The sequence below is a fragment of the Pimephales promelas genome, chromosome 3, assembly GCF_988280905.1.
Source record: "Pimephales promelas chromosome 3, fPimPro1.hap1.1, whole genome shotgun sequence".
Lineage (NCBI taxonomy): Eukaryota > Metazoa > Chordata > Actinopteri > Cypriniformes > Leuciscidae > Pimephales > Pimephales promelas.
The window spans coordinates 35,640,997-35,656,898 of record NC_142771.1 but is presented as its reverse complement, the minus strand read 5'-3'; the positions used below and the strand labels follow the sequence as shown (position 1 = coordinate 35,656,898).

Genomic DNA, 15,902 nt, shown 5'->3' with positions numbered 1-15,902 from the left:
CGAACGCCACGCTTAAATGACTTCGCTGTCGGCCGGCTTACGTCACTTCCGAGTTCCTACTAGTGGTGCAAAGAATGAAGGAAATGGCCCTAGGGGAAAATTTAAGGAAATCGTGAAATCGCACCCTACACCTTTAAATAGGGCACTATTTGAGGATATACAGCCGTTTGTAGTGGTGTAGTTGAGTGCACTCATTCAATCCCATAATGCACCACAATAACAAAGAGTACATCTGATGTACACTCAACAGCTAGAGAATACCCATAATGCACTGTGTCGGTCACACCGAATGAATTCCCGTTTCTGACCAGAAGATGGCGCTTGCAACCGAATCCATTTTCCAAACCTCTGGTCCAATGTGGCCACAGTGTAAAATCACACAGGTATAAATTCCCTTTTAACTGGTTAAATTGCTTAATTAAGGTTTATACATGCTAGTTTCCATGACAGAGTTCAAGATAAATCTCTTCATTACTACAGGAGCTGCCAGTTTGTTAGGTTTCAAATGATTATTAATCAGCACAAAATACACTAAAGCTGCAGCCATTGAAGCGAATACACTCACTCGTTTGCATTCACTCCTTCAAGACTATATTAGTGGAGTAATGTAGGGAATAATGAATGAGGGTAAAGGGGGTGATTTCTGACTCGGATTAAGTCTCCCGCCTCGGATGCGTTTCTCAAAAGCATCGTAAGCTTAAATTGCTTATGATGCTTTTGGGAAGTGCAGCCCTGGTGACTAGTTCCTATAACCGTGTTTCTGTAACTACCCAGAGCAAATTAATATGAAGCGCCTGAAAGACCTCTTTAAATTTCTATACCTTCTTTTCTAAGAGTGATGTAACAAACGCACTAATGTGCGTAAAAGTAATTTAGAGTACCATAGCGATGTTTTACTTGCATCCGGTCAACATCCGAGCCTCTTGTTTTGCAGAAAATATTGTTTTAACTAATTATAGACAGCTAAAATCTTTGTCTCTGTTGTGCTTTATTGAAAAGCAATCATTTGGGTGCACTACGCAAATGGTGCAACGTTGTTTTTTGAGCTCTATGATTTCACAAGAGGTCATGTCACTCACTCGTATGACACACACAGAGCGGTTTATGAAAATTCACAGACGATGTATTGATTGATTGATATGCAATTAACACTCTGCAACTTTCAAATTCACACATACAAGGCATATTATTGGCAAACACTTGACCAGTGCTACTGGGGAAGCTACTTTGAAACTGCTGTATCACTATCAAAAAGCACTAAATCACTAGTTAGGCTACAGTCAAGCTTTAATGTTTAAAAGAGTTAGACAAAAAGTAGCTCAACTGAGTTGATAAAAACAAACAAACTGAATTCTAAAATGAATCGGGAGCCAATGAAGGGACACTAAAATAGGGGTGACATCATCAAATTTCATTGTCCCGGTCAGCAGCCATGCAGCTGCATTTTGTACCAAGTGGTGACTGAGGAAGACCCAGATACAAGGAATTACAATAGTCTAAGTGTGAGGTAATAAAAGCATGAATAACCTTCTCCAAGTCTTGTGCTGACAGAAACGATTTGAAGTTTGAAATAATCCGCAATTGATAAAAACTGTTCCTAACAACGGAATTAATTTGTTTAGTTAAGGCCAATTCTGAGTCCATGATAACGCTGAGGTTCCCAACATAGAAAATGATTGCTTAGCTCCCCTATAGTACAACTCCTCAATTTTGGAGAACCAAAAACAATTATTTCCGTTTTGTCTTCATTGATTTGGAAAAAAAGTTGAGCGTTAACCATTTCTTAATGTCCCCGAGGCAAAAACAAAGGTTGAATTGAATCACCAGCTTTCAGCGGCAGGTATAGCTGTGAATCATCTGCATAAAAATGAAATGAAACATCGTGCTTCCTAATAATATATTCCCCAATGGACGCATAGAAATGTTAAAAAGAAGAGGACCCAGAATAGAGCCCTGTGGAACTCCACTAATAATAGGAGCAGAAGATGAAGAAAATGTACCTCTCCACTGAAAAAGACCTGTCTTTAAGATATTGTCACGATTCCTGTCTTGTGTTTTTCTTGTCTTGTGTGGACTTTAGTTATTTCCTGTTCCGTTTGTAGTTTTTCTTGTTGATGAGTTTCCCCAGGTGTTTCTAATTAGCCACGCCCCCTCTTCCCCTTGTTTAGCTTGTTTGTCTGTGTATTTAATTCTCTGTGCTTCAGTTGTTGGGTGTCGGTCGTTGTTTAACTGTAGCTTTGTTTCTGAGTTTTGTCCTGAGTTTCTTTGTTTTCCTTGGATTACCCTTTTGTTTGTTTATTAGTGAATGCTTTTGGATTCGTCCTTGCTTCATCGTTACAGATCTGTAATGTTAAACCATAAAGCTTAGTGGCTTCTTAAGTTTGATAATTAATCTGCTACGTCATGTTTATGACAGGTTGTGTTGTCTTAGTAATGTCAAGTTGTCATTAGGCTACAAAGACACTGATGGGTTATGATGTATTGGTTTATGTCAATTTTTCATAACAAACACATCTCAAACGATGTCATATTTGCATTACAAATGGCATAATTGAGCGAATGACACTTAATGACAGTTGCCATAAACATGCATAAAACCTCCTTCATATTCATTCCCCTTCAAGAAAAGCGTTACCAATTGGGGCCAGTGAAAATGAGGCATTGGAAACTTTGGAAAAGCGTCATTTATATAGCCGGCTGCTAAAAACTTAGCGAAGGAAAACAGCATTTAACTGTTTCACAACAACATTGTGATAGCAATCGAAACGATTCACAGAAACAGATACATTTAACCACTAAATGCATCTTATAAAACCAACCAAAAACTCACAGAGAAGCTGCATTTAACTTTTCTGCATTTAACTTTAATTTAACTGTCTTTTAACAAGCTACTGATACAATTTTGTTAATAAAATTGTTCCAGAATGCGAAAAGTAGCTCAGTTGAGATGACACTAATACAAGCAGTAAAACTGTAGCTTAAGGCTAAAAACATATAATGTAATTTCACAACCACACTGAGAATGTCACAGAACTTTTTATTTGATATATAAATCATTTATTGACAAAACCCTTCCATATAAATAGACCAGTTCACTAAAATTAATTAGACTTGCGAGAGAGGGAAGAATTGATTGGAAAAGTAGCTTGTTGCTGAAAATAACCAAGCAACTAGAAGAACAATCATAACCTACTTGCATCTCCTAAAAATTGAGTTGCACGTGAAAAATTGTGGGCCAAAAAAACATGACCCATATCCTCTCTTCAGCGGGAATTGAAATGCCTGACAAAACGATCGTTTGCATAGCCCGACGTTAAGGGAGGTGGCATCGTTCTCTGAAACCACGGGAGGACCAGGGCACAGCCAGGTCCTTTCCAGGGAAACGGACAAAAATAGCCTCCATTTCCACTCAAATGCACACTCCGCACAACAGGGGCCTGCGCACACACACACACACACACACACACACACAGGCGCGAGCACACACACCCGCGCGGTGGGAAGTCGGAAGTGCCAGAGGGTTTGGGATGTAAAAGACACAGATACACGGCACCGAGGCACTCAGGAACACTTGTGCTAAGAGGTTATTTTACTAAACGCTTTAATCTCTCAGAAATCGGACTCCTCCTCACTCGGGTCTTCACTCTTTAGAGAACACTAGGGTTCGTGACTTAATCTTAAAGAAACCCTGATGACAAATAGGTTCTATATAAGAGGAAATATCTTAAATGATGGCATAATACTTTCATGTTGTGCTGTTTAATTCATAAAATGTCATTCAAATTAAAAATGCATGAATTAAATCCATCAAATGATCGAGTGATGTTTATCCAGAGCAACAGTTATGATTATAGTTATTTATAAAGCAGACTGTGGTTTATTGGACGTGTACCGGACGGCGTTGTGGAAACGACAGTGACTTATTCGTGGCTTGCAAGGAATTCAATATTTCAGGGCGAGAGTGTGTGAGGTCAGGATATTGTTTTTCTTGACTAGTGCACTGTCTGGAGGCGAATAAATAAGTACACATTTATCATTCCCTCTCCATTTACTTCAAACTGGTTTTCCTAGTATTCGTGTTGACGATTAGAGGTGGGTTTTTCCTGATATGCAGCTCTCCAAGTCTTAAACATTAAAAAGAAAGTGAAGTTCGCATTTGCTCGGTTAAAGAATTTGATCAATTTAAACTTTTGTTTGTTTTATAGTGAGACAAACCAGAAACACATCACAAATTTCATAAAAATGCATTGCTAATACTCGCTGCTATTGGTTTCCCTCTAAAATGATGTCCCTTCTTTTGAGGATGATGTCATTAGTGGGCTTTAGTTTGAATTTGCAAAAGACTTGGGGGGGGGGGGGACAGGATGGAAGTAGATATTTGTGGAATAAAAAAAATGTAAAAAAAAATGAGAATGAAAAGTATGAAACACTTTTCTCTTCATTTCAAGTTTTTCCATGTTAGTAAAATAAAGTTATTTTGGTCTTTTAGCAGGCCATTCGCATACAAATGCCATCCAAAGCAGTGATATGTATTAAATTGTAATTGTAATATTGTTATAAAAAAAAAAATCTTCTGAAATTGAAAAGTTTAATATGTTAGCCTAACTAAATAAATATCTGGTCCATTTTTCAAAAAAGTGGAAAAACTGTACATGTTAAATGTGTAAATAAGCAGATTTTCTTTATTAATTTGTAATACCGTGATAAAAGAAAATGAAAAAAAAAAAAGATTTCCATTTTTTTCAATAACAAAACATAACATAATAGGCCACAGTTTAGATTAGGATTCAATTATCACTATTAACTAAACATTAGCTACAACTTTTGCATCGATAAACTCCTAATTACTGCTTATTAATAATTGTTGTTCATGTAGTTGTTAGTTTAGGTATTGGGTGGATTTAGGGATGTAGAACAAGGTCATGTATAATTAGGCATTAATATGTGCTTTATTAGTACTAATAAACAGCCAAAATCCTACTAATAATATAAATGCTAATAAGCAACTAGTTAATGGTGATAAATGGACCCTAAACTAAAGTATAATATAATATAATATAATATAATATAATATAATATAATATAATATAATATAATATAACATAATATAATATAATATAATATAACATAATAGGTCACACTTTAGATTAGGATCCAATTATCACTATTAACTAAACATTAGCTACAACTTTTTCATCGATAAACTCCTAATTACTGGTTATTAATTGTTGTTAATGTAGTTGTTAGTTTAGGTATTGGGTGGATTTAGGGATGTAGAACAAGGTCATGTATAATTAGGCATTAATATGTGCTTTATTAGTACTAATAAACAGCCAAAATCCTACTAATAATATGAATGCTAATAAGCAACTAGTTAATGGTGAGAAACGGACCCTAAACTAAAGTGCCATAAAAAATAATACAATAATATAAATGTCCAGACTTTAGTATAAAAAGGTCCAGATATGAAATATTACTATTTTAAACATGTTAATTTGGTGTTAGACGGCTCCTAAGTTAACACACAAGGACTAAAAGCTGCAAAACCCCGATTCAGATTTGATGTTGTCTTGGTTTCAGCTTGATTTCACGGAGACATGAACACGTAGTGCACAGGTGTGCTGTGTTTTGTTGGTTTCCGCAGCTTGATTTCACCAGTAAATTGAAAGAACTTGCTCCGAAAGTCAGCAGAGCATCAGAGCCAATGCTTTCGCATGTTCAATCCAAAAGAACATCAACGTCTAAAGGGAGACTGCAGTTTTGTGATTAGCGTCCAGGTCGGTGTGATTTACTCGAGACCTGGACAGTCTCCACGCTCGGTTCTGCCAGGTTTCCACACAAGCTTGCTACTTTCCTTCCCTGATTTACGCAGCTACTGCGAACAGCTGGACGATTTTTGCCACTCTGGAGTCGAAGACTCGCTTGATGGAGAGCTCATTCAACAGGCCTGTAAATCCATGAGGGAAAGATAAATCCTGGGCACTGGACTGAATACTCTCCGGAGTGGGAAAATTAAGCTTTCAGCCAGTGAATGTGTGAGAGGGGGAGAAAAAAAAGAAGGGTAAACGCCTGAAGAGGGGCAATCAACTGAATATGAGATTTGAGGAAAAGAATGGCATCGCTTTAATCATTTTGTTGATGATTAAAGAGCGGAAGTCATATATTAAATCTTCATGCCGCGGGTACAGTGTGTGTTAAACTGAGAAGCCGAGAATTCAACAGAGAGTTCACTGGTGTTTGATAAAGAAAGGTTGTTATGCAATGTTACACTTGCCCTTGCTGTACCGTTCTGAGTCATGAAATTGATAGAAGAAGAAAAAACTAAAAGCAAAACCATGCACTGGAAAGACTACAGTACAGAGTGGCACACGAAATGGAAAATGAAGGAGAGAAACCGAGAGAGGAACTGACAGATATTCAGAAACAGGCACCATGGGACCATCTAAAGGAGGCCATTTTACCCTTTTAAATGAAGGGTGAAGGAATGGGGAAGTAAAAAAAGAGGCTTGGTTCCTCAAGAGACTCAAATCCTGTCTGATTGAGGGGGAGTGCTGGCAAGCAACACTAGCAAAATGAAGCAAGACTGTCAAGGGCAACAGATGCGTCGTCATTTCCAGTTGACCCTGCTGGACACTTGCACTGCTACAGCATGAGGATGCGGTGACAGCTCGGAGATTTGTTCTGGCACAGTGCTTTCAGTTTCACCAAGTGATTATAATCCACTCAACAAACAGCCGTTTGGGATCCATCAGCGCTTTGATTCAAGCACGGCAGAAAAAGATGTCAAAAGTTCTAGGTCGGTTTTTGACGTGCGTTTCCTTAAGCCGGCTTCAGACTTTTTTTTTGTTATTGTGTCAGATTATGCATTTTTGACTCAACCACCAGGCGCAATGAGGCACGACGCAAGTGTTTTTTGCTAGTTTCAGCCCGACGCAGTTATCATTTTTACGTCCTGCTAAAATAGCAAATTCATTCGCGCTCATCTGTGCACCCATGGGCTGCTGGTCTGAAAGCGAAGTGTGTTCAGGCACATTGTTGGCGCATTTCTATTTTGAAGGAACTGAAATAGACTGCACCATTGACCAACAAAGTCAATGGCGCAATACTTCTTTGTTACTTAATAAGCGGGTTAGTACAACCCGTTCTCATCCCAAGGCGTCATATACTGACACTTTTGCCAATGCGTATACATCCAACGCACATGGCACCCTTTAGCGTCACATATGTGATGCAGATATATATGGACCAGAAGTCGCCTCCTAGTGGTCCAACCCTAACCCTACCCCAGACCTAAACCTACCATAACCGAAGCGCGTTATGGTAGGCGTATGTGGCGTATGTTCGCACGCTTAAACCTTGCGTACGAGCAGATCCGCTTCCTCGCTTGAGAAACGGTCAGTTTTTCTGCTTGTAATGTAAATAGCCAATCCACCATGGCGCGAGAGTAACTGGCTTTTAAGGGGAATGAAAAATGAGACACGCGACGCACCTACATTTGAAATAACGAAATTTTGGTCGGCAGGAAAAATGGTCCAACGAACCGTTCGGTTCAAAAATGCGTACCGAAACTGAACCGAAAGCCTCATACCGAACGGTTCAATACCAATAAGTGTATCGTTACACCCCTACACTCTACACGCGATAAAACAATCAATTCTCAGGTCTCGTCGCACAAACAGATTGTGGCTGATATTATGTAATCTGAGCCCGGCATTAAAAGCTCATTCAGTGACGATGACTAAATAAAACTAAATATGTGAAGAAGACTTTAATCCAATCTGCAGGAGTAAAGGACAAGAGCCACTTTACTAATCTTAAGGTTTAGCCACTCGGTGTTAGAAACCTGTTATCAATACTGTCAAAATGTGAATTCCATTTTCCATTTTAATAAGGTCTGCCATTCCCCATTATATGAAGAGGATCTATTAAGTAACTATAATTATGACCTGAAAGGATTAATAACACACTGGGACATTCATATTCAATTTGGCTAGGAAAATACATCACTCTGTGTCCAATTATTGGCTTTTGCTTGAGCTCAAGTACAATTAACACAAAGAAGGAAGCATTTGCATATGGTAATTATGTAAAAATGCCAGCTTTCTGACACATTTAACAAATGTCGATGCTTTGGAACTTGTGAGAATCCAATAATTGATATAAGAGAGGTTGCCAGCCTTTAAGTGAAAGAAGAGATTAGCACACAAATATGCAACTGAAACAAATGTACCTCACATGATAACCTTATTACCCTGCAAAAAAGGTTTCTAGTTTGTCTTTGTTGATTGCCAACAAAGGTAAATCAATAAGATCTTTTGTGAGACAAAATGATTGTACAAACCTCCACCATGAATCTCTTCCAGCCAATAAAGGGTCAGCACCCAAGAATGTTGTTTCAAACCTGAATGGCATTCTCTCTCTCTCTCTCTCTCTCTCTCTCTCTCTCTCTCTCAACAAAGGTAAAACAAAGGCTTGTGCTTTGCATAATAAAGGAAGCCATACAGGTTTGAAACAACAAGAGGGTTAGTAAATCGTGACAGAATTATGATTTAAGGGTTAAAAAAAATACTTGGAGAAATGCCATTTATACATTTGCATTATGCAAAATATGCAAAAACATGAACAAAATTGCATTGCAAGACTACACTGAATGCAGTGACACGACTAGGCAGCTGAAAATGTTGTTCTTTTGCCATTTTCAAATGCAAATTTTGCTTTGTTGACCACTGAACAGAAAACACCATCAATGACAGGACTTTTCCAAGAAAATATTACTGTACAAATAACCAAAATTAATCTATTCCTAAAGGCCGCAGAAATGGCTAGACAGCATGTTATGGATTAAAAGACCTGCTCCAATAACTGAATATGTCACAGAAACTGTAGAGGCAAAGATTCAACAAAGCGCTTTGACAAGTAGACCCTACGGACACTGACAATACACAGAGTCAGATGAGCCAAACGTGTCGCACTCATTCCTACAAGGAACTGTTTCGCAAATCGCAACAAAGATGAAGAACAGTGCTAAGTAAGGCATAATTTGAACATCTGAAATGCATATCTTACCTTTAAGCTGATCTGCAACCACACTTGGTCCGATCCTTTCTGTGACTCGGCCGTCTTCTCGCAAGTACCGGTCATCCAAGAACTTGTCCGTGGCTTCCGACAGGTGAACCTTCCCGGCGACACCCAACTGCTCCATGAGATTGGCTAAGTTGACATCATTGGACCAGACGTCAAATTTAAAGCGTTTCATGCCGAGGATCCCGCAAAGCACGGTGCCCGTGTGGACGCCGACACGCATGTTGACCATTTCCTTTTTTTCCTGACAGAACTGCTCAATGGCCTGGATCATCCCAAGCCCCATCTCAACGCAGCAGTAGGCATGGTCCTCTCGAGGCTCGGGACAACCGGCCACACAATAGTAACAGTCTCCCAGCGTGCTGATCTTCTCGCAGCACGTGAGCTCGCACAGGTGATCGAAGCGTCCGAATAAGTCGTTGAGGAGTCCCACCAGGGCATGCGCCGACTTGTTGGCACTCATCTTGGTGAATCCCACAATGTCCGCGAACAGGATGCTGACCGGCTCCATTCGTTTCATGTTGAAAGGTCGGAAGATGATCTGACCCCGAGGTATCGAGGTCTTCTTGCGTTTGGTGCTCTTAGGGCTGGAGGCACCCGCAATAGCCGCTCCCGTCGAGTAGCGCTTCACCGAATTGTCATTGTCGTCATCGCCCTGCTTCATAAGCTCATCCGCCACCCTACGAGGCATCACCGAGTGAATCATCCGCTCCTTCAGGGCCTTTTCGACCTCCAAGTCTTTCCCATGCATGATGGCTTGGCCGACCTTGAGGAACGTGCTGCGTGAACGCACTTCCGACATAATGAAAAGGTGAATACCAATGATGTGGGCGCAGACATGCAAAATTGCTCTTCCGGGGATCAGCCAGTAGAGCGTTTCCAAATGTTCCTCAGTGGAATTCCTCCATCCACTGGGTTGAATCAAGTGCATCCAGCCAAGCGTCTCAAAAAGCACTGAGTAGAGCAGGCCTAGCAGTAATGAAGCGTAAAGACGGACATGGAGGAAACTGTAGAGCAACGAAAGCACCTCCATGCCTAGAGAGAAGGTGCCAACCGGGGACAAACAGGGGGCTACTGGATTTCCACTTCGGGTGGCTTCAAACGTCGTGTTTTTATCCTCGGCGCCACTGAAGTCGCCTGCATCGTCTTCATCCTTCAAAGGAGGCACATTAAAGTCACTAAAGCCTGACGTTTGGATCTGAGGTGCAAGAGTGAGGGCAAATGTCACTACAATGAGCAACAGCGAGGCTTGATTGTAGCAGTGGGTGTAGAAGCGGGTGAACGTGAAGACGAACAGGACAGAACAGAGGAGTAGGAAGGAGGCCGTGGGCAACAAGAAGGCAGTCTGTTCACATCGGTTAGCATTAGCGATGAAGAACAGCCCCCAGAGGAGGCTGGCGGCCGCCATGTAAAACAGCACACAGCGGAAACGTCTTTGCGTCTGAGGGAAGCAGCGCTCGCGGCAGGCTTCCTCCAGAATGTTCGAGTCGAACTTGGGGTTCCAGAAGTGTCCGGCCGACCTCTCAAACAGCTGCGGCATCTTCCTCTGAGACCTGAGGCCTTTGATAACCGGCTTCCGGATGGTAGATTCGCCAGAGCTACAGCTGGAGGAGATACTGTACTTGCAATGTTTGGAGCCCCCAATGATACTACACATGGCGCTGGCGCCCAGACTCCCACGCTGCTGTTTGTGCGGTTTGGTGCTGCTGATACGCACAGACACAGCACCATCACCACTCGACTCACAGCTTACTTCGCTGTTGTGATACAGCAGATGTTGAGGAGAAGCCATGATACTGTTCAGATGAGAGTCGATATGGGATAAATGCAAAAAAAATCAAAGTGGTCTTATGGAAAAAGAATCAAGTAATTTGAGTCAAACAACTCTGACGTCTAGATGACAAAAATGGTTTACTAATGCATTTAGACAGTTCCAGTATTTTAAGTTCGGTTATTTCACCTCATGACGTCAATAGCGCATTCCTCTTCTTTTCTGTCCTTCTTGACGCACATGTGTTTAGAGAGGTTTATCCAAGATGCATGGAATCCTTCAACATACTACAAGTGAGTCAAATTGTTCTTCCCCTTGTTACTTAAGTTACATAATAACACCACAAAACTGAAGGCTCAAGTCAAGGACCGTTTGCTTTGACTCCTTGGGGAACTCCATTCTGACGCCAAATGCACAATTTTCACTATAAAAGAGTCATTTATTTAAAAAAATAAATAAAAGTCTACTGTATGGTACCATTTAAAGGACTGTGCAGCAGGCATGCTTTAAAGAAAATTATGGTATTTCTCATATCCATCACAGTCCATGCATAAAAAAGTCCAAAAACTCTAGATGAAATAAACAAACATTCAAAAAGTCAAACTTCAAGAAGGAAATGAGTCTAAACTAAAAAACATGATTTTGGTACTTCACAAGAAAAATAATCCGGTATAAAGCTTCCCCCTCTTTTGTTCTTTAGATTAGGAATACTCGTTCATTGGAGACTCGGCGTCACTGCTGTCAAAAAAAAAAAAAAAAAAAAAAAAAATTAAAAATCATTTAATTTCCCCTCCCTCGCCTGTAGCACCGACCTTTCCCGAGTTCCCACTCCAGATCTTGCGGGCGCTTTTATTCCGAATTATCGGGTTTAAAAATCATGGATTAACGCCACAAAAACGTAGGCTATCATTCAAGGTGCATAAATGGCTAAATGTCCAGTATATTCACATAGTCTCAAAACAATATGATTATATTTCAGGTTAGGCTGCTTGAAATCATCTTATGCCATTTGTATCAATGCATGTAAAACTTCAGCGCTTCAAATGAAGATTGAATTCACCTTGTTGGTCAGAATTCAGTTAAGTTTCCATTTATTCTACAGAGGCAGAAAGTCTGCACTTCTCTCTCTCCAAAGACTCACAGTGCTAAAGTGCCTCTTTGGTTTTTCTTCAGGACTCATTTCCACGGGCAGCTTTTCCTGTGATATCCAAACAAATCTCTTTCTCAGCCGGTTCCTCTTTTTTTCCACATCAGAGCTCAGCTTGGCAGTCCTGACACATGCTAGTGTCTCGCGCGTATCATAGTTGACTTGTGTGTTCTCGCGCGGCTCGGGTGCGCCGGTGGCCATCAGACATCAGGATGATCTCCATCTGTATTCGCAATCCGACGCGGTGTCTGTACAAGTCCAACAGACACTGGAAATACATTTAGAGGTGGGGATAGACGCGTGCGTGTGCGTGCACGCTCCGGACTGAGAACAACAGAAGGGAGGCGAGCACGCATTCATGTGGAGGTGGGCTGGTCTCAAACCGCAGTGTTCGCGTCCGAGCGCGTCACCGAGAGCTGTCAAAAGGAAAGGGGGTGGAGGTTCCAATCAATTTGATGTGTAATGCAGGAAAGGGGGGTCACAGCTGTCATATTGAGAGCAATGTGTCATCTTGACCAATTTAGCGTTGAAACTTTGATATAAACAGATATAAACGTTATATCTAATCTTATATGTCTCTGTTTTGCTTTTCATTGTTTATTTGACAGACAGACAAACAGACAGACAGACAGACAGACAGATAGATTTATAGATGGATGGATGGATGGATGGATGGATGGATGGATGGATGGATGGATGGATGGATGGATGGATGGATGGATGGATGGATGGATAGATAGATAGATAGATAGATAGATAGATAGATAGATAGATAGATAGATAGATAGATAGATAGATAGATAGATAGATAGATAGATAGATAGATAGATTGATTGATTGATTTTAGGTTTATAAAACATTTTCCACAATGTTTTCTGTAATATTCACCAAATCCACCAATTTTGTAATTAAATGCTGATCCCAGTTTATGAAATTATTCCCAAAATAAACCATAAGTCTTTAATCCGCATGTTTTAATTAATAGAGTCTCTTTACTCGGTTTCTGTGTTGTCCTCACATCATGGCGCAGCAGTGGCTGAATCAAAGTGATTATGTTGTTTTGGAAAGCCAGCGTGTGGCTTAAGTTGGTCAAAAACCTTCAGAAGACCGTTTCAAAGGAATTCCCTGTAGAACTGCAGCTGTGTGTATCCCTAGAGCAAACCGGGTCGTGCAGGTTTCAAACAGAAGTGCACTGATCCTTCTTAGTTCTGTGAATTATACTCTGGGGAGAAAAAACACATCTTTGGAAAAGTAAAGAATGTCATGAAATTCTTAAGATTCCAATCCACTCAAACTTGTCAAGAACATGTCCAGGTTATATTTCATCCCAAAATCAAATTAACTGTTATTTTCCTAGAAGAAAATATGAAGAACCATAATTTAGGATCACGATTAAAGTGGAAGATGTTGGATCATTATTTTCATGACAATTAAAGACATGTTTTCCCTCAATAGACAAAAAAAAATCTTATTCTTATAACTGTAATACAATATATGAAGACTTCAGATGCAAAAAAAAAAGTCCATTTGACATTTTTCTTTTTTCTATTTTTTATTAGGCTCCTATGTTTAGGTTCAGAAATGCACTTTAATGGCAATGAAAAGCTAATCAAATGTCAAAAATGTGACTTGAAAACATAAAAATGCACATTTAAAAGAAAAATGTCAGACAGAATGTCTTCATATATATATATAATTTAGATTTTTGGGGTGAAATATGACCCAGACATCTATTTGTGAGATTCCCCCAGTAAAAAATCTGTTTATGAGATTCAATTACCATGACTGAAATCTTGAAAAACAGCATTCCCTTGAACATGTTCCAGTCCCCAGTTATAGTGCACTTGCACACCTCCCTTTGAGCTGGAGTCACGACCGGCCCCGAGCTGCTGCATTGCAGCTTCCAGACCTCTTCTCCAATCACATCTGAGTGCAAGGCAAACTTCAGTCTACAATCTGAAATGTGTATATACCGGTATGTGTGAGTGTGAGTGTGACTTCACACGCTTTCAGAGACAGCAGCCCTAATGTTGTGGGGGCTTCCCTCACTCTGGGGGGAATATAGCACAGTCTGTTTTGAAATATGTGATCACTGAACTGTGTCCTAGCACAGGCGCACAGACCCCATTATTAACTCATTAAGATTAATAATGTTTGGCGACGGGACACTGGCTTCATTCTGTTATTGAATGCGGCGGCCAGATTGCACATTTGTTTCTCGAGCAGTGCAGCAAAATGAGCTGTTACGTCTTCAATTCAAGTTAAACACAGAATAACATAGATACAGGCGTACAATGAGGAAATCTTGATTACAATCACTTCATTAGAAACATGAAAGGCATCAGCAACCCAAATTACTTCAGTAATGTGACATATTTCAGAGTGAAACAGCATATTCATGCAGGACGGCACTTTTGATACTATCCAACAGAAATTGGTGTGGTGCTTTTAAGCCTGTGTTTCATATCAAAATGAAGCTAAAAGTGTTTTCTAAGGAATTTACATATGGCAGATGCTTTTATGTACACTGCATTCAAGGTAGGCCTATATAAATACTGTATATCAGCCCTTGGAATCAAACCCATGACCTTAACTATTTATGTGCTGCTGTTTGAGATACAATGATGCTGGATTGTGGAAAATTACTTCTTTTTCAATTTCAAAACTTTATTATTTATGCTTTTGGTAAACGCTTTTATTCAAAGAGAATTATGTGGTACTCAAAGTATAGATTTGATCAGTTAATGCATTCTCTGGGAATCAAACCCATAGCCATTATATGTTTACAGGAAAAGACATAAGCTGTTTTCTATTAGTACCATTAGTCACCTTCATTAAACTAACATTACATTGAATTACTGTTAATTTATCAGTCATTTATTATAGAAAGGACGCATAACAACACCCTAAAACAATGCCTCAATAGCTATTTGAATAGGCTATTGGTTTTATACCTCAATGAGGTCTATAATGGAGATCCATTATTGCAGCTTTCTACCATGCTAATAATGCTAACTAGCTAAACACTGACAACCAAAAAGGTTATCAAATTTGGTGGGAAAAAATACTAAATGTTATAAATGGAGTTTATATTTTTTATGTTGACGTTATCCCATAATCATTTATTCTCCACTGGTTGTTTCAATCAAAGAGTCAAATCTCTTCTCAGCTCATTCATTTTCAGCTGTTGAGTGTGTCTAAATGAACATAAACTGCTACTGTTTCATAAAGATCCTACTGTTTAAACTCTTTGTCACGTTTTATTCACTTTCATGGCGGCCAGTTTCTGTTGTTTTGTGCTTTCGTCAATGCAATAGCAATTTCACATTCTGTGCTCACTCTAGTGGACAACTACTGCAACTTCAACATGAGACTCACGGCTAATTAAAAGTGTTAAAAATACTTTAATTTCACTTGAATAGGTGTAAGGTTCTTGAGAGTGTATAGCAAGATTTCAAGATGTGTAAGTGTTGCACAAACGGTTCAGGAAGTGTTGCTCTCGGGCGAATTACAGTCATTTCAATCAGTTTTGTGTGAGGGAGAAAAAAAATATTCCGCACGTATATTTCGCTCGTGTTTAAATTGGTAACGCTTATTTTCCTGAGAGAGACCTGCTATAAAAGTGACTTTTGTATGTGCCGTCAGTGCTTAAATCGCTTGATGTAATCACTATCCTGTTACATCACCTTTAGGTTTTGACTTGTCAAGTCAACACCACTTATTTCGCCCCCCCCCCCCCCCCCCTCTGAAACAAACCACCTGCTGTTAGAATAACATAATGCTCAGAGATTGAGCAATTTACACATCGTCTGCAACTCTGCATATTTTGTGAGCTTCCAGCATTTATGACGACCCCCCATGATCTCCCACCTGTCTCAGAAAACATCTGCTAAGGATACAGCA

The 15,902-nt window shown here is 39.9% G+C and overlaps 1 protein-coding gene across 1 annotated transcript in view; it reads right to left on the bottom strand.

Moving 5' to 3' along the window:
- The window catches only part of adcy9b (adenylate cyclase 9b), a 71,241-nt gene extending 59,722 nt beyond the window's left edge, over positions 1-11,519 (bottom strand). Inside the window, exon 1 of the mRNA XM_039686382.2 lies at positions 9,067-11,519. Within this exon, the coding sequence (XP_039542316.2) occupies positions 9,067-10,873 (1,807 nt within the window). The 5' untranslated portion in view covers positions 10,874-11,519. The remainder of the gene's footprint in view (positions 1-9,066) is intronic.
- Between the last annotated feature and the right edge of the window lie 4,383 nt (positions 11,520-15,902).